Genomic DNA, 26,991 nt, shown 5'->3' with positions numbered 1-26,991 from the left:
CAGGTTGCCACCTTGAAAGCAAATTTTTCCTGAGAACCAGGAATGACCTACAGAGTATGGTAAAACTCAGAGGACAAATAGTATCTCTAAAGGGAATGGTGCCAGGAAAGACATTTCATTCTCATTTGGGTTCCTGACTGTCTCGAGAAAGAGCACAGAAAATTTTAAGTCTTTATTTTGAATGTTCTTCTTTCTGAGGACTCTCATTAGATTCTTAATACACATTTTATGCTTTTTTTGGTAAATATCTACAGTGCAAAATTGTCTCACATGGTAAGTGATAAACACAGACATGAACTTAAATGTTGGTAGTGATTCTAGGTTTGCTGATGATTTGATTTTTTGCAGAATATTGGAAAGGGATTTTGAAATGTACTCTGTACTCCAGGTTGCATCCATTGCACTTTCTTGCAAAAGCTCTGTGAAAACTCTTGACACGTATTTATCAGCAAAGCAGCCAGATTCTTTGAAGATGACAAGAAGCAGGGTTTTCTTTCATAAGGTGCTTAACCTACATTTCAACCCCATTAAACAAGCAAAGAGAAACTGTTACTATCCTCTTATTCATTTATTAATTTATTTAGTCAGTAACAGCAATGGTATTCACAGTATCACAGTACCACAGTATGTTTGGGATTGGAAGGGACCTCAAAAGATCATCTAGTCCAATCCCCCTGCTGGAGCAGGAACACCTAGGTGAGGTCGCACAGGAACATGTCCAGGCGGGTTTTGAATGTCTCCAGAGAAGGAGACTCCACCACTTCCCTGGGCAGCCTGTTCCAGTGCTCTGTATTCCTTGCCTCCCACATCATATTATATTGAAAAAGAGGAAGGAGCATGATGTTCATTTTACTCAAGGGCATCTCTTAGATATGTAAGCCACCTTCCTTATTGATTGGTACTTTTCAACAGGTAATCAGAAGCCCTGGGTTTGTCTCTCTCTTTGTCCGCAACAGATCGCTTCCCCAGAGTACTCTATGTGCTGTAGGGAAACAGGGATTCAGTTGTTTATCTTCTTATTTACACATGTATTTTACTGTTGTGGAGGGAGCAGGAATGGCACCGGCTGGGTAAAATAAATGTGAATTAAATGGACTTCAGGGGAAATGCATTTTTGTTTTCTGAAACTATGGGAGTGTGGCAATCGGAAAGGTTGAGTGTTTCATCATAAATAAGGCGTGTCTCAACTTTTGACAGATGATGAGAAAGATAAAGCTTGGGTTGTCAGGGAGGTTTTGAGAAAGCAAGGTCAGAGCTTTTCAAAGAAAGCTTGCACCTTTTTTTTTTTTTTTTAATACTTCAGGGAGTCTTAGGGATAAAAATGATTTCTGGCTGGAGTGATTTAGTAGTGAGAAAAAAATAAATCCTTCTGAAGCTGGTATATGTTTACTATCTAACCAGAAGCCTCACAAGTCTTTTCCACCATAGTGGTATACTTTCCTGCATTGATTAATGACATCTTATTAAAAACTTGTTCATTGGTGTGACACTAAATGCAAGTTAGTACAGGTCTCTTACACTTCAAGTTCTGCCAGTGTTCTACCTTCAAGTTTGCACAACAGCTATGTTAGAAAACAATTCCAGTAATACTTCTACACCATATGTATTGAAAACACAGTGGTTATTAATGCTGGTATCATGAGCCTGCCCTCCTATTCCTACAAAATACACAGCAGTGATAAGTGATAATGCAAACATATCTGCATCAAGACCCACTTGGTAGTACCAGAAGTGTAAGAATTTTGCAGATATTTTGCAATAAGAGCTTAATCAAGAATGAAGAAATCCATCTGAAATCGATTTCTCAGACATGAAAAAGGCTGCATTATGTTACACTATGCTATTACTTATTCCTTCTCATCTTAACCTGCTAAATGCTGCCAACCATTGATTTCACAGTTTCTACTGAAGAGTGTTACTTTTGGACAGTGAGAGAGCATTTGTATCAAGCAATGTAATTAGTGCTGGTCCAGCTGTTAAAATATGGATGTCATCAAAAGCAGATCTTCTTAATGGTCAAGAATCCCAGCACACACGAATGCATCGTATCGTTGATACTGAGTCCTTAGGGACTAACTGGCACCAATTAACAGAGGCATTTGTACAAATACTTTTAGCTGCTCTATCCTCCCATAACTGTTTTAACACTTTTAAAATTCCCCTGTAGCCTTGTGTGAAACAACGTTGAAGAGGAGGAAAAAAAAAAAAAATCATGCGGCTTACTGTGTTCTTTCAAGGAAAGGAGGCATTTCACAAACCTGATAGTAGCCTAAACACTTTTACAGATTGGGTGAGGGGGTGGAGGTATGAAGTAGACACACAGACTGCTTCATCAGCCTTGCTGTCCTGATTTCAGAACAGTGCTCAGATCACAGCAGGGTGTCCTGCGATGCTCTTTGCAGAAAGACTGAAGCCGCTGTCGTGAAGATTTTGAAGGCTGAAATGTCAAATACTTTTAAGTACCACGAGACACAAGCTTCAGTCTTCAAAAGGAAAGCAGAAGAGGTTTATCTTCAGGCTAATTGTAAAGCTCCCCCCTCTTTGCTAAATTCAACTCTAAACTAACCTGAAGCACTACAAGAACATGCTTCTAAGCCATGTAAAACACCTCATTGACAATGCCAGGATTGATCCATCAAGTGGCACAGCTCTCTTTCCACATTGAAAGGAAAAATAGCGCTCACTTCTGATTTTCCAACACACTGGTAATAGTTAAGTGGGTCTCACTTAGGCTTTCCTTGAATTAAGTACATCACATTTTACAGTTTACAGTTATGTACTTGAGTTCATTTTTATTTACACATAGCTGGAGATAAGATACATAATTTCTTCAACGTGATTATGAATGCTGTAAAGCAGGGAGCAGATCCTGCCAGGTCTCTTGAAGCAGTAACTAAACTCACAACCTGTGTAACCCCCTTTGAAATACTCGTTTCTACTTACATAGAGAAATGGTGTTCTGTGCTGTTGAGTTACTGTGCTTCTTGGGTAGTGCTGTGTATTGAATTTATCATGGTAGTTAGAAAAGCCTTACTCCAAAACCTGTTTTTCCTTAAAAAAAAACCCCAATCCTTTATTCCTAGTCTTCATAGTTGTGGTAACAACTCTGAATACATGAACCAGACAGAGCAAAAAACTTCTGGTGAGTTTAAAGACCTCTTGAAACAATACAACTAATAGGCATGAAATACTGCATGCTTCGTAAGGGAGTGTTAATTCTTAACTCCTAAAGACAAGTTCAAGGGACATAAAGTAAGAAAAAAACTTAAAGGTACCACCAAAAAAACCCAAAAACATACAAAAGAGAAAGTGTCTTATGAGCCATAGTAGTCATGGTTGCTATTCAAAGCAAATGGTAACTGTAAGCTCACTTTCTACTGACAGCTACTATTCTGAATTTCCAGGCTGATCCTGGCCACTCTTCTAATGGATAAATCAAGTAACTTAGCGAAGGGGTTTTCAGATAATCCTTTTCTGTTTTTTTTGAAAATTCACCCGCACTGCAGGATCCCCTAGGAATGCATTCGGTTTCTGCTAAAGGCAGCCACACATGGGCCAAGCAACGTTTAAATCCCAGGTAAGCAATCCACAGACTGCAGACAGCCCTTTTTCAAGACCAAATGATGTGAACAATATGACCTATTTTGTTCTGCTTTATTTAAATCAGAGACATCCCCAAATCAGAGGTATTTAAAACATTTATTAGCGTTAATCATGGTAGGTTCAATAAAACACAAAAACTACATTTTAGGGCAAAAAATATTATTAGGTATGATACAATTAATACGTAAAACAGAAGGTAAAATGTGAACAGATTGCAGCATCCCATACATGAAGCGAGTGGGTCCAGCCCAGTCAAAGCCCTTATATAAACAAAACAGAGTACTTAGCAGGTGATTTTAAATGTACAATTTATTACTGACTCTGGTTTAAATAATTAAGGATAGGATAGTAAAATATATCATCACTGTACTGAAACGGTCTGATTACAGTCAGAGTACTCGCATGTATAATCTATCTGGTCACGCTTATGACTGCGTGCCATGAAGGATTAGTGAAGACAAGGGATGACAGGTAACTCTTCTCGGTATTGATACAAACCCCTGTTACACTGTAGCACTTTATATGTACCTTCTGTACCATGAACAAAATTTTTTTTTGAGTGTAACTTTATTACTTCTGAGTCCCAATTCTTGAATAATGGCCTTTTTTAGATTTCTCAGTCTGCAAACAAGCTTTTTCTACCATATGCCATCTTCATGCATAAGAATGGCAAGTCAACAATTGTACCTATTTGTATGTCCATCTTCTCGCTACCTTTGATCCGTAACTTTAAGTCCATAAAGGTGAAATGACCATTAACAAAAAAAAATGTACTTACAGAATACAATGTGCAGTATATCAGAACCAGACATAGTGAAAAAACACTATGTGTCAGCATAAACAACATAAACCTGTACTTATATACACACACATATGCAGAGCATATATGAAAACTAGTTCCTTCATAATCTTCTTTTTAAAACTAGTTCATGACAAGCCAGAAAAGCAAGTCACCCCCAACCAGGCAGTCACAGTCTTGAGTTACGGTGCAAACCAGCTCCACCAAACACCCTCGGCACTGCAGCCCGTGTGTCAGTCCTGCTGACGGCTCCCTTGAGAAAACCAGTCTCGGATGAATCCAGCACCAGCTGCACCAACCTAGCACTGCAGCGTTATTATTAGAGCAGATCAGCTACAGAGTCAGGTGCTCCTGCACAGTAATTCAGCTTTTCACCAACCATCGTTAACTACTAAGAGGAATTCTGGTTGTTGCTGAAACTTTTGACTCCAAGTTTGTTTTTTTTGGTATGTCATTCTTCTGGCTGTTTATAAACGATGGTAGTGCTTTCCAAGCAACAACAGGAAGCAGAAATAGTGAATTTTACATTTGAAGATAATAATTTTAAAAACAAACTGTTCCTCCGTTTGAAGGGGCAGATTAAAGCTGCGCTTTAGGTTTGACGGACAGCAGAGAGGGAACATCACCAGCAAAGGTGAACCCTGTCTTCGAAGAAAATGTGAGCTGCTCTGCACAGCACAGTGGCCTGTTATTTTTTCACCTGTGACTCAGCGATCCCTGCTGCAGCTCACCGTAACCCAAATCTCAAGAACTTAGTCAGAATCCTTATTCATTTAAAGCTTTTTCTTGACTAAAAAAGCAGAATAAGATGATTTAAATTTGGACCACCAAATGCACAAGTATCTTTGAGCCTACTTTGCCCGCATTTGAATCTTAAAATCTGCCAGAGATCCATTGTAACAACTTCCAATTTTAAACTACTTTAACATATAACTCATAAACCTGTTCTGATTCACATACAGCACAATGCCAACTCTGAGAGCTGGTTGCTCAAGACAATATCTACTCCATCCAGATCAGCATCAGTTGCCAGTTCTAGCAGAAATTAGAGTATACAAGGTACTTGCAGAATTGCCTTACAAAGCTTTCAGACACCTCTAGTAGAGTGTGATGAGTTTTGAGATGCCACACTAAAAAAAATATACCACAAAGATTTATGAAAGCCTAAAAATCAGTTATGCATAACTACTATATGTTGAACTAAAATTTATTACACCTTTAGAAAAGTTGTTTTGATCTCGCCTTGTTTTCTTGCTAACTGGTCTAACCTTTTACCGGGTTTCATTTAGGAAGAACCAGATCTCTTGCAGCATTGAGTCATAGATCCTGTAAATTATATGGATCTGTGATGTTGCTAAGTTCTGTATTTCTTCAGTGCTGAAGGCCAGGTTGACATTTCCCTCCACAGCCAAGTGAAGGAGCCAGGCACCCCTGGCAGACCCACTTGTACTATGATGGGGTGAAATGTTCCCTGAAGGAGCCCATCTCCTTCCCCAACTATTAACAATGATGATTGCTGAATTTTCACTTAAATAACCCCAGATTAGCTGTAAAACAGTTGCTGCAATGAAGCAGTGACGGGGATCATACATCAGCACAGGTGACAACTGAAAGTTTACCCGAAATATCCTTTCTGATGGTAGCTGTCTGAGTCTATGTATTATCCAAGGGCCTATTTTCAAATATACGTGCTTTTAAAGGAGTCTAAAATATCTGAGAAATGGATTATATGTGAAAAAATAATGCAGCTTAGATTCTTAGATAAAATCCAGTGGGACATTTCCCACCTATAACTACTTCAAGCCTTCTGAAGACAAAGAAAGGTTCCTGTTGATTTCATCCGGCTCTGTTTCAAGCCCTAAGAATTAGCACTATTTTATCAAAGCGATCTCACAACCAAGCAATAAGGTCTGGTTTTAACGCATAAACACAGTAACCTAGGTCTAGCCTGCCTGTTCATGATTTATCGTAGAAAGTTGTTTTTCCCTTTTGTTTGCTCTTCCTAAGTCCCCCAACAAATGTGCAGTGGGCTTAATTTTCCTCATAAGAGAATAAATTCATGTTGTGGAATGCAGGCTGGGCTTTGGTTTCGAAGCCTGCATTCTTATCCTAGATCCGATTTCCAATGAAATTGAATCCCAATTGAATTCCAATAAAAATTCAAATTTTATCACCCCAGTCGTGCACATTCATAAAAGATGGAAGTGGAGAACACACACAGTTTTACATTATTTTTAGTTTATAACCACCTATTGCATATTTTTTTTCTACACTGTATTTTCCAGTGCATCAAGCTTCAAAGGTATCATGCAGTGTGTCTTCCATTCCTCATCCCCAGGTGGGTAAAGAGGCGACTCCACAAATTCACAGAACTGTATTTGTAAAGAAACGCTCCGGTTTGTTTTATTAGGTTCCAGCCCTTAACCCCAAATTATACTGTGCTCGCTTAAGCTGTTTTTGTACAGAAACATCATTCTTCCAACTTGAAGACTTCTCGGAGCGCTGCAGTGAGACCACAAAGGAGTGGGGCAGTGTGGCACTCTCATTTAAAAAACAGGGAAGTGGCATCTTTGAGCAGAAAGAACTATAGCCTGGGGCACAGATTTGGAGGAAACCTGGCATTTATGCTCTTTTTACAATTTCAGTAATTAACGAAGCGATCCAGGCAAAGCACAGCAGCTGCATCTTCACTTCTTTCCGAAGCACGCTGGGAACTGCATGGGGTCCTTCATGACAACTCCTTCTTTCACATACACAGCACCTCCTGACACAGATTTTGACTTCTAGCCTTTAAAAATTGCACTCACTCATCCTTTGGATCCTTTTTTTTTTTTCTATTCAGCCAATTCAGTCCATTTCTTGCTGATGTTTACTGAAAGTGTGAGATGAAGCTACAGATTTAGAAAAATACAGAAGTAGAGTCCAGCTAAAAAGATGGCAGAGAAACTGTAAGCCAAAATTCAGGTTTTATGTTGTTTTTCATCCTATTATTACTGAGAGAACTCTAAAAACATGCCAAGTCCACTTTGCAATGTAAGAAGTTTTTGCAGCAAATCTAAAATCTATATATAAAAAGATCTTTTTATTAAAAAAAACAGTCATTGGCTTAAACAGAGAATCAGAGTACTTTGACGCTGTAAATTTGACAGGATATTAGAGAGGATTTTCCAACTCAGTCTTGCAAAATCCCTTTGAAGTCAAGCTTTCTGCTTCTGATCCTTGCGTTATTGCTCATGGGAAGTATTGAAATTACTGCTTTCAAGATAAGGAGCCACGTCACTGAGATCACAAAGTCCTTTCTCCATCAAAAAGCAAATGGTGCTGTTTTTCAAGTATATCTAAAAAGATCAAGTTGGGTCAGCAGCACCGCCTACCCGTCTGTGAAGTCTGCTTTCCAAGTTTGATTGCTCCATTGTTACCGTTTTCATGAGGATCTAAGGGTGGGATTTGCCGACCTGAAACACATGAAGAGACAATGAATTCAATTTTCCTGATGCAGTAACAGCACAAGCAGATGCAAGTTAGGATGATATAGCTTGCAGAAGGATTACATCTGTGAAACTTAACCAGAAAACAACCGTCTCCTGTGTGTCTTGAATCTTTTTCCTTGCATCCTGCTTATGAAAGAAAATTTTCACATTTAAAAAAAATATTTTAAATATGGCTACCAAGAATGCACAAAGTACACTGAAATTGTTATCCATGTATTTAAAGCAACAGTTATCTCACTGAGTACCTTACATCTAAAAAAGAGAAAATTCTCAGCTTTCTCCTAATTCCACTTAAAGGTGAATGGTGCTAATTTAACAAGATCTTGCCTGTCCTAAATCTGCATGACATTTAGTCCTTGTACACTTGAGTTTTATGAAGCACTAAACACATGCTGCCTATACTTGACCAAAAAAAAAATAATCTGTTCATTGAATCCCTCTGTCCTTTGAGCGGTGCCCCTGTCTTTCCAGTTGACAGCTTTGATTACTTAGCACACCCCCGCCGAACACTCCTGACTTTTTAATCATCTTATGGGCTGATTATTTTAAGTATTTGAAAGAATTTCAGCCATCACAAGAAAGCAAGAGATCTCTCCCGGGGCAGAAGGCACCGCTCCAACTCCCTGCCCGGCATGCCCTTTGGGGGCATTTTTTGTCTAACTGCCTTCCTACTCATGGACAACATACAATGTGCTTAATAATGAGAATTATAAATGGAAACCCAAGATCCTCCCAGGATCTATTCTCTGCCTCTGGTGTGGGCCTGGCTTTCCTGTTAAACCCATTGAGTCATCTCTCCATCAGGATCTTGGAGAGCTAACAGCCATGGTAAAGTACTTTCTCACTACCCTGTGGATTTGCTGGAAACTTCTTCTGAAGGTGTATCTACTTTCTATTAATGACTCCTGGTTGTACTATTACCTATGTTAAACAACAAGAGTTAAAATACTTAACATTTGTTTCTTATATGATACTTTCAGAGAACAGCTCATCATAATCCAGGTAGATTTTACAGTTTCGATTCCCCGTCCTTTGCTGCATTTATTCACAGCTCTCTCTTGCCAAATGTTCTATGAATTATGTACCTATGTTGAAGCCAGAGTCCTACAAGCTATGAATTACTTGGGGGGTGGTGGTTGTGGGAGGGTGTGTTAAAAGCATTCAGGTAAAATCCAATCTCAGTGAAATCAAACAGGAAAATTTAATCTGTACAACTTGTCCCTAAATTACCTTTGGTCAAGCACATCAAAATTTCACCCCTCTTAAGTCAGTCAGTTCTGAACAGGTATGTTACACAACAGAAGTGTGACTTCTGAAGCAGATAATCATGGGTGTTTGTACAACTGAATCAGAGAGGAAAAAATTCCTTGCATTACTAAGGTAAAGATACTGCAGTTGGTCCAGAGTGAGAAACAGGTATCTTGAGGGCTGAAGCATGTGTATGCAATGACATTACACTGCTGCACTCTACTTGGGTCACTAAAATATCACCTTCACAGCCTGCTTACATTATATTTGGACTTCATGTCTGTATATGCCCTTCCAAAGTAAAATAAAAAGCAGAACAAGTGGTTACAGACACAGTTGTTACATGCATTAGTTCTGTTGGCTTTGTTTGCAGACAAAGAGAATCCACTAATTCTTAAAACTCTAGACAATATGAAGAATGTACTATCTGCGAGAGGCTTTCCAAGAACGTAATGTTGTTACAGAGACCTGGAGAGAACTTCTACATTTATGTACCTACTATTTCCAAAGTGCTTTGAACTCAGTCCCAGCTAAAATAAAATCCTGTCAATCTGACTCAGAGCCTAACATAGCTAAAAAAATTGGACTCCACAGACATGGTTTCCGCTAAGCAAATACTCTCTAAACATTTGGTTCTTGTAACAGCAAGTTTGGAAGAGGAGAGCTTTAACATGCAAACTAGCTTAACTTTGATTTTAGAAGTCCGCATTAAACAACTATGTTACCTCTACTTGTTTTGCAATCTGTGTTTCTTATGAGTTTCAAGTGTTTTCTACAGTAGTCTTGATGTGTATGCAAAGAAGTAAGCAAGCTTATCTTTGGGGCAAAACCATTGCAGGCTTCAAGGTCAGCAAGCACTTTGTCCAGTTCAGATGAGGACACACTATATGTTAAGAATCACCTTGATTTATTTCATTTCTCAAAACAATAAAACCCACAGATAACAACTATGAAAATAAAGAGAAAAAAATCTCTAGATATAGTCTGTCTTGATTAGTTATTCTGGCCTTTTAACTTCAGTATTGTTTTTCGTTAACTAGCCATGTTTTCTGCTGTTTGCATACCCCTCCTTGAATTCAATACAAGGAAATAAAGCTTTAAACAGTCTAAAAGTTGTTCAAGTTTGAGATTTTTGTAATAAATGAATTTTCTCTAACTTATTATTTCTCTAATTAGCAGATTTATTAAACCATCAAGTTTAATCAGTTTAGTTTTAGCAAAAAGACTTATCCCTGCCCAAGCAGCTCTTACCATCTGATGCACAGCTGACAGGAGTAACTCTCTTGAAGCATAAAATTCAGTTTAACACCTGAGAACCAGCTCCACAGCAAAAGATACAGTGATTTTTTCACCAAGGGTCAGGGGAAGTAGATAAAAATAGTCAGAAATCTGTCTGCCTAATTGACTCTCCCTGGGCCTCCTTGACAGCTGGTCTCTCAGAGAAAGGTTTAAGCAGCAGCAGAACACTAAGGATGAGCAGGGAAATGCCGAACCTGTATCTACACTTATCATAGAATCATAAAATCATAGAATCCTGTGGGTTGGAAGGGACCTTCAAAGATCAGCTATCTAGTCCTGCCATGAGCAGGTACATCTTCAACTAGACCAGGTTGCTCAGAGCCCCATCCAGCCTGGCCTGGAATGTCTCCAGGGATGGGGCATCTACCACCTCTCTGGGCAACCTGGGACAGTATTTTACCACCCTCATTGTAAAAGATTCCTTCCTCATGTTTAGCCTGAACCCTCTTCTAAACCAGTTCAATCACTATTGCTGTCTAAAAGCACTATGATCCCCTCATCTTCTCATTCATCTCTTGATAAATATGGCATCAATATTGCAGATACCCACTCAATCTAGCTGTCACTGAGTCAAGATCAACAGAGGTCATAAATTGAATTAATTGTAGAAAGTACATACTCATTTTAAAAGCAATTCTCACTGACATACATAGTCTTTGTTCCAGAGCAATAAAAATACTTCTATATTAGATAACCTACAGCATTGTTAATTTATGCTATTTATTTTATGCAGTTGATGTCAGAAAGGAGCAGTAGTGCCCTCATATCCAGTCCAGCAATTCTCGTGCTGAAGAAATAAATAGATTAAGACAATTCCTCTTCAAACCAATGACCGCTCTAGTAAGATAAAGTCAGCTAAAAAGGTCCATGAAAGACTGAAATCTTCTGTTGCCTAACTTAAAAGATGACAAACTAGACCACAAATAGAGTCTTTTCTCCATTTTGCAGAGCAGGACACAACTAACCAGCTTGCCAAAGACCACCAACCGCACATCTTAGGATTCCAGATGAAACAGTCAGTCACACAGGAAAAGTGGATGTGCACACATTTATCTACGAACTCTGCAGCTGAACTGGTGCTATGAGTAACTTAGGGATATACTATTACTGAGACAGTATAAAAGTTCTATGTGGTTCCCATTGCTGATATTTCTATGGAACGAAGTCTGCTGACTGCAATTTAAAATTTTTCTCTTGCACCTCTATCAATTAAATATCTGATTATATATTTTAGCTTCATTTCACTCATGTTTAGACCATATTTCACAGATTCTGTGCAACAAAACTGTTTGTAAACATGCACCTCTACACATTCACACAGAGGTCTTGGTGTCCTCCACAATCTCATTCCAGTAAACACACCACACCATGGCGTGTAAAATAGCAAGTGTCACAAGAGACTGCTCAAATGTAGGGTTACAGAAATTGTCATGGCTCTGAAGTGAACCATCCAGGTTAACAGGTGGGAAGCACTAAATAAATTGCATCTCCTCCTTTCTGGCATGTTGGAGTTGGGCTGAGGCAGCCCAGGATGAAGGCCAGACTCTTCTCCAATGCCTGGTAGCATTCCAACTCCTGCTATTGAATCTGAAACTTGTTAATGCGAAGAGATTAATCAGCACTCTGGGAGCTGCGGTTCTGAGAGTGCCAGTGGCAAAGAGATTGGGAAACAGGAGGGTGGGACAAGAGGTAAACAAAACGGGAAGGGAGAAAGAAAAATACAAGCAGAACTCCAAGGCAGGCAGATGGGGACTGCTCTGCTGCAGCTGGAAGCACGATGCATCACCACAGTAATAAAATCTGCTCTCTTTGTTCCTTTTTGAATGCAATGCTCCAGCTACAAACTTCCATTAGCTCAGAAAAATCAGGCTTGGAGTTGGGATTTTTTGGTTTTGTTTTGTTTTCATTTTTTTTTAACATGAAACTAGTTTCATTGTTGACCTGGACAAGACTGCCTGAAAGGTTGGAGAAAGCCTTAAAACTGAGCATAGGGAAAAAAAACCCACAACTGTTTACTATGCTGACAAAGGAACAAACACAATAGTTCATTGAACAGACACTTGTTTAATGTGGAAACGGATGGGATGTGATCAACCTGAGCTGGCACATCCAAACGATGAAGTCCAAGTCCAAAAGAAGCGCAGTTCTGCTATCTAACACAACTACAACAATTCGTCTACGGAGAAGAGGCAAGACATCACAGTGCTACATGGTGGCTTTCTGCACATTTATCCCATCTATTCTCTTCCTGAAAATCACGTACAACTTCACTTTTTTGGGGGGGTGGAGGAAGGAGAGATTTTTCATTAGTGCATGATGTGAAATCCACAGCTCACTTGGGGAAAGGCAGACTTCTTCAAGCAGCAGTACAACACACATACCATGGCCAGAGCCTCCTCCTAAAATTGCTAGCTGTATCCCAGCACGGTGAGCCCCTGCAAAGCATCACCCTCTATAAATCTCGTTAATAAGGCACAACCATCTCTGGAGACATGGCAGAATGAAGGAGGCACATCTTACCCAACAGTTTCAGCATTTGCATATCAGACTCCTTTGCATCTGCAGGACCTGTGACAGTCACGCTTCTTATCTCCCCAAATCCTTTCAACATTTGAAAGCAGTTTGACTAGCATTTTAGAAGTTATCATGCCTCTCACATGGTTTATAAAGCTTGCCCCACTGCTCAGTCTGCATTTCTTTTTCTCACCCACAATCGCAGCGAAGCAGGATTTCCCCAATGGACACAGCTGACTGCTGTTTACTTCATGTTGTAAGTTTTCATGCAAGGTAGCACATGTTTACACTAAAGGATATTGCATAACTAAACATAGTTAAGTTGCAATTATTCTAATACTTCTAACAGCATACCTAACAGCACTTCCATTCAAGAAAATAAACATGTTGGGTTTTTTTTCCCCTTTTTTTTTAAAGCAAAAGCATAGAATGCTGACACTGAAGTTCTTGCTAGGAGAAGCAGCAATAGAAGTAAATTTTGCTCATTTAATTAAAATTTTCAGGAAAAAAAAAATCTTACATGCATCAAAGTAAACAACATAATACCTAATGACTTTAATTACTAAGAGATCCAACCTTGATTTGAGGTTCTGCTGTAATTAACTTTCAGGCTGTTTTGGTATATTTACTAGTTTATGTTGAAGAGCTCTCCTGCAGTTGGAGAGAAACTCAAGACCTCACAACTTGAACTTTAGGAGTAGTCCAAAGAAAGCTTTGCTTCATTCATGAACATTTAAAAGCAAGAGGACTACTAATCCTGGAATACAAGGAGCATGAACTGTAAATAACATAATTTCAAACATAAGTTAGGGCAATGTTTCTCCATCATTTCACAGGCTGTTCACAGGTGAACACCCCCTACAAAAATTCAGTTGTGGGCTCGAGCTGCCTTAAAAATGGCATATGTGAGTTGCTTTGTAACATAAATGTACTTGCTCTTCTTAAAACATCTTTCATAGACCTACTCAAAGTAGTTCACAGATGCCTGCAAATCAGCAGATAACAGGATGAAAACCACCACGTTCATCATTCACAAAGCTTCAAAATTGGACATGTTCAATTCCACCCACCCAAGTTCATCTGAGTCAGTGCAAACATCAAATGTCTGCTGGAAAGGATCCCTCCCCCTTCCACAGACAGACATTTTACACATTCCTCTCTAGTTTCTCCACTATACAATAGGTTAAACTGTAAACTCTAGAGATTGGTCTTCTTTTTTTAATCTCCCAGTATTTCTAGGAAACAAGTATTTGGGTTACATTAAATATTCAATACATGAACTGCTAGCAAGGCACCAGAAAATCAATAGCTTCGTGCATTTATAACTGAGCATTTACCAAATGAAAGGTTGTACCCTGAAACAGAAACTCTCTGTTCTAATTAGGAAGCTTCATCTAAGAAGAACATCCTCAGCTGCATTTTTTAAACATAAGCCTGTCACCTTTTTATAGGACTAGCATCAGTAAGATTGAGCATGCTAACAACTCTTTACACATTTTCTGTAGAGCAATTCTGATTATTTCCTCACTCACTTCCCTCTCATCCTCAACAGAAGATGCTGAAATGCTTCACTCATTCCTCCTTTGGTAGCACAACAGTCCTCAACATCTGTCACACTTCAAAAAATACCAACCATATCCTCAGCTGCATCAAAATCAGTGTGGCCAGCAGGTCAAGGAAGATGATTGTGCCCCTTTACTCCACTCTGGTGAGACCCCACCTGGAGTCCTGCATCCAGCTCTGGCGCCCTCGGCACAGGAAAGACATGGACCTATTGGAGAGAGGCCAGAGGAGGCCTCCAAGATAACCAGAGGGCTGGAACACTTCTGCTGTGAGGACAAGCTGAGAGAGTTGGGGTTGCTCAGCCTGGAGAAGAGAAGGCTCCAGGGAGACCTTATTGCAGCCTTTCAGTACTTAAAAGTGGCCGATGAGAAAGATGGGGACAGACTTTTCAGCAGGGCCTGTTGCGACAGGACAAGGGGTAATGGTTTTAAACTAAAGGAGGGGAGATTCAGGCCAGATATGAGGAAGAAATTTTTTACAGTGAGGGTGGTGAAACACTGTCCCAGGTTGCCCAGAGAGGTGGTAGATGCCCCATCCCTGGAGACATTCCAGGCCAGGCTGGACGGGGCTCTGAGCAACCTGATCTAGTTGAAGATGTCCCTGCTCATTGCAGGGGGGCTGGACTAGCTGAGCTTTAAGGTCCCTTCCAAACCAAACCATTCTATGGTACTATGATTTATTTTTTTGTTTAAGCACAAGTTAATTTCATATTTCCCTTGTCTAGGTATTCCTCAGAGGCTTACCCATCCCAATGTCTCTTTACCTTTGGACTTACTGATGCAGACTGGTATTAACCTGGGAGGTACAGTCTCATCTGTATCATTTACAGAAGATGGCTTTTATGTAATCTTCTCTTTCCTATCTGGGGCACCTTCACGCTAAGGTAACAGGCAATACACCCAGGCTGAAGAGAAACAGCTGGCATGCACTAGATTTGAATAAGGTAACTAAGGCTTATTTGAGTTGTTAAATGAACGGGTGTCTGAAAATTGCAAGGGTGTGATTGCTATTAGATGACAGTACACTTGGGGCAGCTTGCTTAGTCATTGAAAACCAGGTGGTTTTAATGGGTAAGCTGCCTTCCCAGGCACAAGCTGTGGACAGTGCATTAAAGCCCCACAACCAGGAAAGGGTAATACAGAACTGGTACAACCCCTGCACAGGCACAACTTGATACTGTATTATACTCCTATCGTATAATACATTCCTGGCATTTTTGCTGCTGGTCAAGTATAAACCAGTGAGAAGGAAATGCTGTGTCTATGATTCTTCTAAGGCTGGGAATAAAAAATTAACATTTGATCCTATTCTCAGCTATTAAAAAAAGAACTACTGGAACACATGAAAAACCACTATCATCTTGAGCCCTTTTTATGTCAAAAACCTTTCAAGAAAGACATTTTGAAAAATGTAGCCCAAGTAGGGAATATACAACTCTACTAAAAATACTATTTTCTTGTTTACAGATGTGATGTTTCACAATCACAGCAAGCCTTCAGTCAGGTGCTGCTAAATGTAACCAGGGTAAGTGTAGTAGAATGGCTTGCTGCCTGAAATCACAGGGGCACAACAGACAGCCAGGAGCTGCATCCCATCACGCAGCTCAGAGAAAACTCTCCAGTGCCAAAAACACCGACTTTGCTGACTCTTGTGCTCCAGCTGTCTCCTCGGTCTTATTTGCCTAAGTACACCAACTGCAGAGTCCCTCTCTTGCCAGATTTGCCCCATCTCCAAAAAAAAAAAATCAAAAAGTTTTACTCATTCCAGTCTTCCACATCTTGCATTTTCTTAAGAAGAAATAAGGACAATGGATTTGTGTTGAGGCTGTGTTACGGAGGCATCCCTCAAAGCAGTCAAATCCTCAAAGACCCAGAGAAACTTATTAAAAATCTTTTTAAAATAGTGTAATATAATAACCTTAGAAATGAAGTGCTCTGTCTATAATTTTTCCAAGATTTATCTGGTTGTCAGCAAAACATCCCAGATCCCCTTTTATTTTCTGCCTTCTTTATATCATTATGTTGAGTAATATTTTCCCATTATACTGTTTCACTCCGTTCACAATATTTTCCCTGGAAAACAGACAGTTGTTCAACACCTTAGGAAAGAAAAATGATTATGTTAAAATACCCCTGGGAAAAGAAAAGCATGATCAAGCAGGAGGTGAATTTTTCAGCCAAATCAAAATGTAGTCTACCCCTTCTGTTTGGGGCATCAATTTTGAGAAGGTTTTTCATGAAGAAATTCTCCACCCATGTTGGAATATCCTTCCAAATCCAGGCTGTAAAATATGCAATACATATAGTCTGCCTTCAAGATCCAAGGTAAACAGAAATTGCTGTCTCCCTGCTCAGAGGCTGTGGAGCTGTACCATGCCCTTCTACAGCAGCACAAAGAGAAGGGCACGAACTCTCAGGCAGCGTGAAAGCAAAACTAAAGCTGCTGCATGACTTCTAGGGCACCACACAAATAAAGTTAGTCAACAGGGTAGGAGACATGGCCACAGATGGACTTCATACACTGAAAAGGCAGAAATGCTGCCATGCAACTTGGACATAAACAGACTGTTCTCGGGAAATTGCACAAAGATTGAAGTGGTGCAAAACATCAGAAAGTTATCCATACCCCCTCCCCAGTCATAATCATACTAATTAATTCTCCTACTAATTAAGCATTTTTCACTTGGTTTCCACTATATTTCTATAAACATACACTACCAACTCTCTCCTTTCTCCCCGCCGAGTACTTGATAAGGTCACGACTACATCCACCGAGACCAAGTATTTCTATATATAGAAATAATTGCCTGTGGAATTAAGTGCACTTGCCTGGGTATCTAGTTCATACTAAACTTAATTTAGCTGATTTTCCTCGTCTATTATATCCATTATTAGGGACAATGTAAGCTGACAGCTGCAGCACTGCCTATCAAAGACAGAAACTAATTATGTAATTACGTGGCAAGGATGAGTTCCTCTGTGAGAATATTCACAACCATCAGACACAAGCAATCTAGCAAAGTATCACAAGGAAGAACCGGTTCCTCTAGACAGCCGTGTTACACACTTCTTTTTTTAAAAGAGGTAAAAGAAAGGTAGCATATTCTAGGAATACTGGTTCTCATTAACCATTTCAGATATATCCCATGCAGGTGAACCAAAAACTTGAACGGGCCCCATTTCAGGCAAAATGTGGTAGATAATAAAAGCTGATTATGAATATGTGAAATAAAATAAAGAGTTTAGGGAAACAAACTTGAGTTTCTGGATGTGCTGTCTCCTAGGCCTCTGCACCCCAAAACAGGATTCAAGGAGAGGAGGAACCACCAGGAGTGGAGAAGGATCAAGTCATGGAGCTTTGAAGATATCTCAACAGATACAAGCCTGAGGATGGAGAGGGAGCAGGCCCATGTTGCTGAAAGACCGCTCTTTATCATCCCTAATGCTTTTGAAAGGTTGTGGAGAATAAGGGAGGTCCCCTATGACTGAAGAAAGGCAAACGTTATATCTGCCTTCAAAAGGGTAATAAGTAGCCATGGATCTACAGGCTGGTTAGATGCCTGGGAAAACCACGGAGCAAATCCTTTCAGGAGCTGCTTCTAAACACATGAATGTGAAGAAGGTGACTAGGACCAGTCAGCACATCCAACCAACCTGGTTGCCCTAAATGACAGTATGACTGGATCTGTGATTGAAAATGAGTTTTGGATGTTGTCTACCGTGACTTTAGCAAGGTTTTTGACACTTTCTCCTACAGCATCCTGGTATATCCAAGTTGGGATATTATGGTTTAGGTAGACAGACTGTTAGATTTGTGAAAAACTGGCTAGATCATCAGACTTAAAGGACAGTGGTTAATAGTACATAGTACCAACGGTACATTGTACTATATGTACAATAGTACATATCTACCTGTAGGCCAGTTATGAGTGTAGTACCTTGCTTAGTAACTTGGCCTGAAGGAAGAAAAAATATGCATCCACTTGACCCCTCAGATGATACCCAACACAGAGGCACATTCAATACCCTTGAGGGCAGACCTGCTGTTCAGAGGACCTTAGGCTGGAGGGAGGAATGAGCCAACAGGAGCCTCATGTGGTTCAGAAAGCCCGGCTTGTGGGAAGGAAGAGCCCCTGGCTAAGAGACAGGCTGGGAACTGGCTGCCTGGAAAGCAGCTCTGCCAAAAGGACACAAGGGCAGCAAGCTGAGCACGAGCCAGCAGCGCACCCTGGCAGCAAAGATGGCCAACAGCATTCTAAGTCACACCAACAAGAGCCGGGCCAGCAGATCCAGTGAAGTAGTTATCCCCATCTTGATATGGTCTAACACAAGCTCAGTAATGCATCCAGCTCTGGGCTCCACAACACAAGAAAAAGGATGACAAACTGGTGCAAATTCAGAGGGGGGCCACCGAGACAGTCAGGGGTCTGGAGCACTTTCCCTGTGAGGAGAGGCTGAGGAAACAGGGCCTGTTCAGCCTGCAGATGAGATGACTTTGGGGGATCACCAAGCAGCCTGTCAGTACCCATGGGGAGGGCTGCTAAGAAGACAGAGACAGGGTCTTTACTGAGGTGCATCCAGGACAATGAGCGATGGTGGCTATGAAATGAATCACAAGAGGTTCTGACTTGATAGACCAGGGGCATCCCACTGCGAGAACTATTTAAACACCGGACTCAGCTGCCCAGAGAGGTTGTGGAACCTCTGCTCTCAGGCCCAGCCAGACAACTGCCCAAGCAACCTGGTCTGAATTCACTGTCATGTCTGCTTTGAGCAAGAAGTTGGACTGAAGGTCTCCTGAGGTCCCTTCCAGCCCACAAGGTCCTTCACTTGCAGTCAGAGACCAAAACTGGAACCCCTAGAAGGCAAACTGAACAAGGCATTTTTTCTTCTCCTCCTGAGAAATGTCAGTTTCATCTTGTTTAAAAGACCCCGAGAGAAAATATTTTTTTTTAAAACAGATTCCACTGCAATGACTATTTTCTCCTTATCGTAGCCCTCCAGGCACATTTCTCAACGTTTAAGTCTTTATCAACATGATAAGATCAACAGTATCGCCTCTACAGCAGGCTTGGGCTGAAACAGAAGATGTGACCCAGGTCAGGATCTATACACAGTTTAGAAGGAACAGGCTTACCCCATATCTATGATGTTTTGCTCTGGTGTATTCAAAGTCATTCTTAGTTTACATCTGCATAAACAGCAGCCATACTACTGGCGCAGTGGATTTCTTATGTCCTTGGGAAAGAAGTTTTTCGACGCGAAACAGACAGCTATTTTCAGAAGACCTCCAAACAACCACAAATAAATAAATAAATAAATAAACAAAGGGAGCCTTTACTTACTTATTCCTTGAAAAAGTTCTTCAATGTTAACAGCATTCTTTGCACTGGTTTCAACAACAATTGCACCTATAGATTCTGCATATTCTTTGGCATCCTTCAGAGGAACCTCCCTACAAAAAAAAAAAAAAAAAAAAAAAATAAAATCAAAAATAATTTAATATTTTGGAAAAAAAAATACAAACGAACAAAAACCTCAAACAGTCTAATCAGAAAAGCATTATTATGCTCTTCTTCCCTGCAAAAGTAGTACTATCTTTCTTCTTATGGCATTTAGATCATCATATTCAAAATATCACCAATGATCGATCTGCAGATTTCTTGGCCTTGCCACTGAACCTATGCCTTGAAAAAAGGAAGACAATTTAGATGACAATCTTGTTTGTTTTACAAACTTGACACCAATATGAAAAGCATTAAAACACTGGAGGAAAGACATAAACCTCTGCTGATCCAGGCAGCATTCAGCACCATTCATACTAAGCGTTCAAACAAGATACAGTATGGCTGTTGTGGAAGAAAACAATAAGAGCATCATCTAAGTGTTTGCGAGAGGTTCTGAAAGAAATATGAAAGCCACTGACTCCAAGCACATTGGCAAGAGCAATTTGGGAGAGCCAGAGTCACAGAGGGAAGACCACCATTCTGTGCCATGGCACCAAAGTGACACCATCTTAAAATCACTGGTAGAACATCCTAATTTTGTAGCCAGTAATTCATACGCCAAAAGCTGGTAAATGCAGTTTACAGAATGCAAAAGACCTCTGCTTCAGACACAAAGCAAACCCCACGCTGACCTTGTATCTGCCTGAGACAGGTGGCAAAGCTGAACCTGCCCATGTCCGCTGCTGCTTGTAACCAGCACTATTCCTGATTTTTGGGCAACAGCTCAGAATCGGAGACTAGACACCCTAACAGGGGACCAGGGGATCCTCATGTTGAAACATCAGGCTGAGAGCACTGTTTTTCTTCTAGCTGTTCAATACAACAGCTGGTGTGTTTTGTGTGGTTTTACAGCTGTCTGTTGCACTTGCAGAATTGGTACCAACTCCTTCAACCCCCAGCTCTGACGAATCAATACAGAGACTCCTCATACAATTTCCTCCTAGTATGAGCACCTTGAACTTTAACAGAAGGTACCCAGGTGGGAGCAATGCAATGCAATTTCACAATTAGTTTATGGAGGTATATATTTTAAATAAATCAGATCTGCTGCTCATAAGAAACATGCCGAGAGGCAGAATAATTGCATAATTTATTACAAATGTTTTTTTAAAGAAATTAGCCTGCAGTTCCAGCATCTGGATTCCGAGCTTGTTTCCATTACTTGCTTCTTTGCATTACATGCCTTTTTATTGTGGAAGACACAGGGAAGGAGCGTTCCCCTTACTATTTCTCAAATGGCACCTTGGCCTTTATTACAAAAGGTACCAACATCTGTGGATGGCCCTGGAAATAAGAAAAAAGGAACTTAACTATATAACATAATATTCAAACAACAGTAAATGAAGATATTTGAGAGCATAGGGTTATGTAATGAAGTCTTTTGACTTGCTGTGATTTAGATGAGAAAGCAAAATTTGGGAATCAAGGAAAAGGTAAAATAGCAGCAAGTGACAATATTCCAAGGAAGCAACATGAAAATTCTTAGCTTTCTCTGATGACATTTCTAAAGGAAGCCTATAAATGTCCGCAGTATGTGGGAAATAAACAATGTGCCATCCAGTGCTGCTGACATCAAGAAGGCTCTATACATCAAGTGGAGCTATCATAATCTGGATGTCAATATTGCAAAGATGCCATCTTATCAAAAAGGAAAAGCACAAAAGCTTGATCTCTAAGCTGAGAGGTGAATGCATGCAAGATGGAGTGAAGAGGGGAAAAGGCAAGAGCCATCAGTGGAGTGCTGAGAAAGTCTTATTCCAGGGCTGCAGGGAAAGTCAGAGGAATAACTATTCTGAAAGATGTCAATTACTTCATTTCACCCTTTCCAAGTCATTCTATTGATTCCATCTCTGTTGAAATTTTCTGAATAACTACTGAATAAAGAAATATTCTAGATGCATAGAGGAAAGATCTGAGCATGAAATTCTGCTGAATTCTCTTAACCAAGGATCTGGCAATTTCCAGTGAACACAACTTGTTAATAAGGTGCACCACATTTTTAGGGAAGTAAACACTTCTTAGTTCCTGTTATGATTCTGTAATGCTCAAAAAATATTTTGGACACTTAACATTTTAACATTTAAGTCTCAGCTCCTGTCTTTGAAACTACTTTTTAATGACTTGCCTGTCAGAAGGACAGTACACATATTAAAAGGAAAAGCCTACTACTGCTACTTAAAAGTATGCCAAACACTCAACAGTACTAGGGTTGATTGTGCTATAACAAAAATAAGGATTTATACTAAACAAAATTGCCTGTCTATCTGTAGAAGTACCTTCAAAGTGGAGAAGAAATTTACACAAACAGAGTGCCAAAAGCTGCTCATAGCCCATAAACAGTGAGAAAGGCATCATGTCCCCTGAGTGTCCCAAATCCACGTTGGCCACTCAAATTCAAATTTAAGATGCTAAATGAGGAGGGTAACATGGCCAATGACTATAACAAATAGCATCAGTCTTCTCCCAGAGGAGAGTTCCTATTACTTCCATGCATTTGTCCTTACATTACCTCCTACAGTCAAAGAGATGGTAGAATCAAATCAACTTGGATCTGGTCAGCTTGTCCTCTTTTGCTTCTATTCACGTTGGTCTTAAAAGCAGCTGCCTCTCTAATACTCGGCAAAACATCTGCCAGAAGTTCTACAAAACTAGACAAAGATGCCAAAAATGCATACAGACAGCAGCTTGCTCCTTTGTGCTCACATCACCTTATTTTAAAATCCTCTGTGCCCAAAGGTATATGCATTTTCTATTCACTGGAAACAATCTGATAAATTTGTGACACATTTCACCTAAAATAGTTTTTAGTGAAGTCAACCTGAAATATAAAGCAGGCAGAGAATACACAGTTACATGCATTGCATAAACAATCAGATTGCTGGAAGAACTGTGAAAACATATCACGTACAATATAGTCTGCTCTCTATTTGTCCACCAAAATCTCTTTAACTGGACATCACTGGATGACTTTAGAAAGAGAAAAGGCATGCATAAAAAATAACAGCATAGAAAAATCCTCACAACTGTTCATAATTATGAAAAAGAAAAAAAGAGAGACATTAGCTCACTGAGGACAATGAGCACCATGCAAATGCCAGAACATTTTGTACATGGAAGAGCTGCACTGGCTGAACAGGAGCAAGAAATAGATGATGAGCAATCAGTAAACAACAGGTAGCATTTGAGAAGAATGTGGTAAGATGATCACAGTCAGTCTGTGAGAATCCCCAGTATTCTCCCAACGCTTCTGTGGTGCAGGTTTTCCTTTATGTCTCCAACTTAACCTGCCTCTGGTGGAAGAGCATTTAAAAGCTTGCTGCCAGAGCAAATGCTACCAAAAGCAGGGGGAGGGCTGGTTATGGATTCATGTGCTATTAGGGTAATTTGGCACAATCTCCAAACTTATTACCCTTAATTTAATCAGGCAATTGTATTGCTGGGAACACTCAAGTTTAAATTTAAAGTGACTCTCAGAGCAACTGAAAACTCCAGTTTGTGATAATTGGTTTGGGGGTTTATTATTTATAATTGTCCTTTCCTTTTTTTTTTTTTTTTCTGTTTCACATTTGGAAACATTTAGTTTTGTATTATAGGACTTGGCTTCACCATGTTGATAGAAGATGCCCAAAATATACTATCTGTGCTGTGTACTATCAGTTCTTAGCCCAAAAGAAACTAGGAGTCTTCTCTAGCACCAGGGCTTGTTCAGGTCTTACAGAAAGAAGCGACCCATAGTCTTGTGTCAGTTCATGGCTGACGGGGCAGGGGAGGAACAAAATAACCCCAAAACAAACCCAATGCAACTTGGTTTAGGAAGCACTGCATCACTTACTTAAGTTACACAAGTGCTTCAGGGCTCTGCTGAACCTGGACCAAACAATGATTATAACACAACAGCATCCATGAGAGCCTGTGAGGTTCTAAGAGGAAAGCACCAAATATGGCCATTGAGTTGAAGTACAGTTGAAGGAAGAAATAACAGAGAGTCGTGGACTGACACAAAGGATCACTACTGTACAGCAAAATGTGCTTCCAGAAAGGATAAATGTGAATCCAACCTAGAGCTAACAAGCAGAAGAGTGACTCTAACTTCATTCTCAAGCCAAACAGCATTATCTTGGCTATTCTGCGGGAGGGCAGATTCAACCTTTCCCTCTTTTACTCAGAAGGTTCTTTGCTTCACAAAGGTGACACAGGTTTTACTCGAAGTTATGCTCCTAAAAACAACAAAAATACACTTTCTACATTCAGTATTATGGGACAGTTTCGGTTGTTGCAAAGTGCAGTAAGTTCTCAAAGCTGCTCTGTGAATAACATTTTTCTACCTCAGGCCCACCATTCTAGCTCTACACTGCTGGTTTTGCTCATCGCTTAATACATTCTGCACCTTTTAACATGAATAGAAGGAAAAAAAAAAAAGAATACTTTTCCATTCCCAACAATTCAGCAGCTAAAGGGTGTAGATTGTACATATACATAGGAATGGCAGTAAAAGAGCTTAAAAAAAAAAAAAGCACATAATTCAAGTTGTGCTGCTGCTGGTGTGGTTGTACATTGGGGAAGACTCAATACAGCTGACCAAAATGATATACTACTAGAACAACAAATTGGTTACCTGACGGAATATAGAATATAGTTATTGCAATCAAAGCAACAACAAAAATGGATGTATTACCTGATATCAGAAAGATCACATTTGTTTCCAGCGATGGCCATTACAATGTTTTCAGGACCATGTTCTTTTAGTTCTTTCACCCATTTCTTCAAAGTATGAAACGAATCCTAAGTTGGAGAAATAACAAATAAGATAACAGCCTCATCTCTGTTGATGTATTTGTTTATTTTTCTGAAGTTAGAGGAACACAGCTCTGACAGTATTAATGTAATAATAATTTTATGGATCACAAGACCAGAAGATGGCTGTTTTATGTAATCTGCTTTTCAAACCTTATGTCATAAGACTTCCTCAAATTAATTCTTGCTTAAACTTGGACACTTCCCCCTTGGCCACTTCCCAAAGTAGCACTAAATGTTTTTCCTAACATTTCCAGCGATTAAGAATCTACCAGAGCTCTTTTAAATTTGCTTAATAGCTAATTTCCGTAACTTTTGAAGTGAGCTTCATTTGTCTAACTTCATCTTCTGCCTGGTGGATTACTATCTTAATCACGACTTATATTTTTCAGTAACATCCAAGAGATGTTTCAGTGGCCCCCTCATGCCAGCATTTCTGAATCTGTGACCTGGTAAACCTCAATTTAAATCATTATGAAACCAAAGAAACAGGCGACAACTCACTTGGCTTTTTCCATCAAAGTACAAAATTCACAGAATCACAGAATGGTTGGGGTTGGAAGGGACCTCTGGAGATCATCTAGTCCAACCCACCTGCTGAAGCAGGTTCACCCAGAGCAGATAGCACAGGAATGTGTCCAGGTGGGTCTTGAATGCCTCCAGAGAAGGAGACTCCACAGCCTCTCTGGGCAGCCTGTTCCAGTGCTCTGGCACCTCCAAGGTAAAGTAGTTTCTCCTCATATTCAGACAGAACCTCCTGTGCTTCAGTCTGTGCCTGTTGCCCCTCATCCTATCCTTGGGCACCACTGAAAGGAGTCTGGTCCCATCCTCTTGACATCCACTCTTGAGATATTTATAAACATTGCTGAGATCTCCTCTCAGCCTTCTCTTCTCCAGCTCTCTCAGTCTCTCTTCATAAGAAAGGTGCTCTAGGCCCCTAATCATCTTTGTAGCCCATCACTGCACTCCCTCCAGTAATTCCTTGTCCTTAAACTTGATTTCAGTAAAGTATTTGACACAGTCTCCCACAGAATCCTTGCTGCTAAACTGAGGAAGTGTGCTCTGGATGATCGGGTAGTGAGGTGGACTGTGAACTGGCTGAAGGAAAGAAGCCAGAGAGTTGTGGTCAATGGGGCAGAGTCTAGTTGGAGGCCTGTATCTAGTGGAGTCCCTCAAGGGTCGGTACTGGGACCAGTATTATTCAATATAGTCATCAATGACTTGGATGAGGGAACAGAGTGTACTATCAGCAAGTTTGCTGATGACACCAAACTGGGAGGAGTGGCTGATATGCCAGAAGGCTGTGCTGCCATCCAGAGAGACCTGGACAGGCTGGAGAGTTGGGCAGGGAAAAATTTAATGAAATATAACAAGGGAAAGTGTAGAGACTTGCATCTGGGCAGGAACAACCCCTGGTTCCAGTATAAGTTGGGGAATGACCTGTTGGAGAGCAGCATAGGGGAAAGGGACTTGGGGGTCCTGGTGGACAACAGGATGACCATGAGCCAGCACTGTGCCCTTGTGGCCAGGAAGGCCAATGGCATCCTGGAGTTTATTAGAAGGGGGGTGGTTAGTAGGTCCAGAGAGGTTCTCCTTCCCCTCTACTCTGCCCTGGCGAGACCCCATCTGGAATTTTGTGTCCAGTTCTGGGCCCCTCAGTTCAAGAAGGACAGGGAACTGCTGGAGAGAGTCCTTGCTGAACTTCATTAGGTTCTTCCCTGCCCAGTCCTGCAGCCCATCCAGGTCTCGCCGAACGGCAGCACAGCCTTCAGCTGTGTCGGCCCTTCCTCCCAGTTTGGTATCATCAGCAAACTTCCTGAGGGTGCACTCAGTCTCTTCATCCAGGTCATTGATGAATAGGTTGAACAGGACTGGACCTAACACTGACTCCTGGGGAACCCCACTAACTACAGCCCTCCAGCCAGACTCTGCACCATTGATCACAGCCCTCTGACCTCTGCCCTCCAGCCAGTTCATGACCCATCTCACCACGCATTCATCCAGCCCGCACTTCTTGAGCTTGCCTATGAGGAGGTTGTGAGAAACAGTGTCAAAAGTCTTGCTGAAGTCAAGGTTGACAACATCCGCTGCTCTTTCAAACTTACTGATGCTGCCTACTTTTTAATAGCAAATTTTCTGCTAATGAACTAATAGCATTAAAATCACTTTTGTTC

The 26,991-nt window shown here is 40.5% G+C and overlaps 1 protein-coding gene across 1 annotated transcript in view; it reads right to left on the bottom strand.

Moving 5' to 3' along the window:
• Positions 1-3,680: 3,680 nt before the first annotated feature.
• Positions 3,681-26,991, bottom strand: part of RAB31 (RAB31, member RAS oncogene family) — a 68,713-nt gene continuing 45,402 nt past the window's right edge. Inside the window, exons 5-8 of the mRNA XM_082045749.1 lie at positions 24,699-24,805; positions 19,862-19,971; positions 7,777-7,857; positions 3,681-4,707 (exon numbers count right to left, since the gene is read on the bottom strand). Coding sequence (XP_081901875.1) covers positions 4,526-4,707; positions 7,777-7,857; positions 19,862-19,971; positions 24,699-24,805 — 480 coding nt within the window. The 3' untranslated portion in view covers positions 3,681-4,525. The remainder of the gene's footprint in view (positions 4,708-7,776; positions 7,858-19,861; positions 19,972-24,698; positions 24,806-26,991) is intronic.

The sequence above is a fragment of the Streptopelia decaocto genome (assembly GCF_964273445.1).
Source record: "Streptopelia decaocto genome assembly, chromosome: 2".
NCBI lineage: Eukaryota > Metazoa > Chordata > Aves > Columbiformes > Columbidae > Streptopelia > Streptopelia decaocto.
This window is presented reverse-complemented; position numbering and strand designations above follow the sequence as displayed.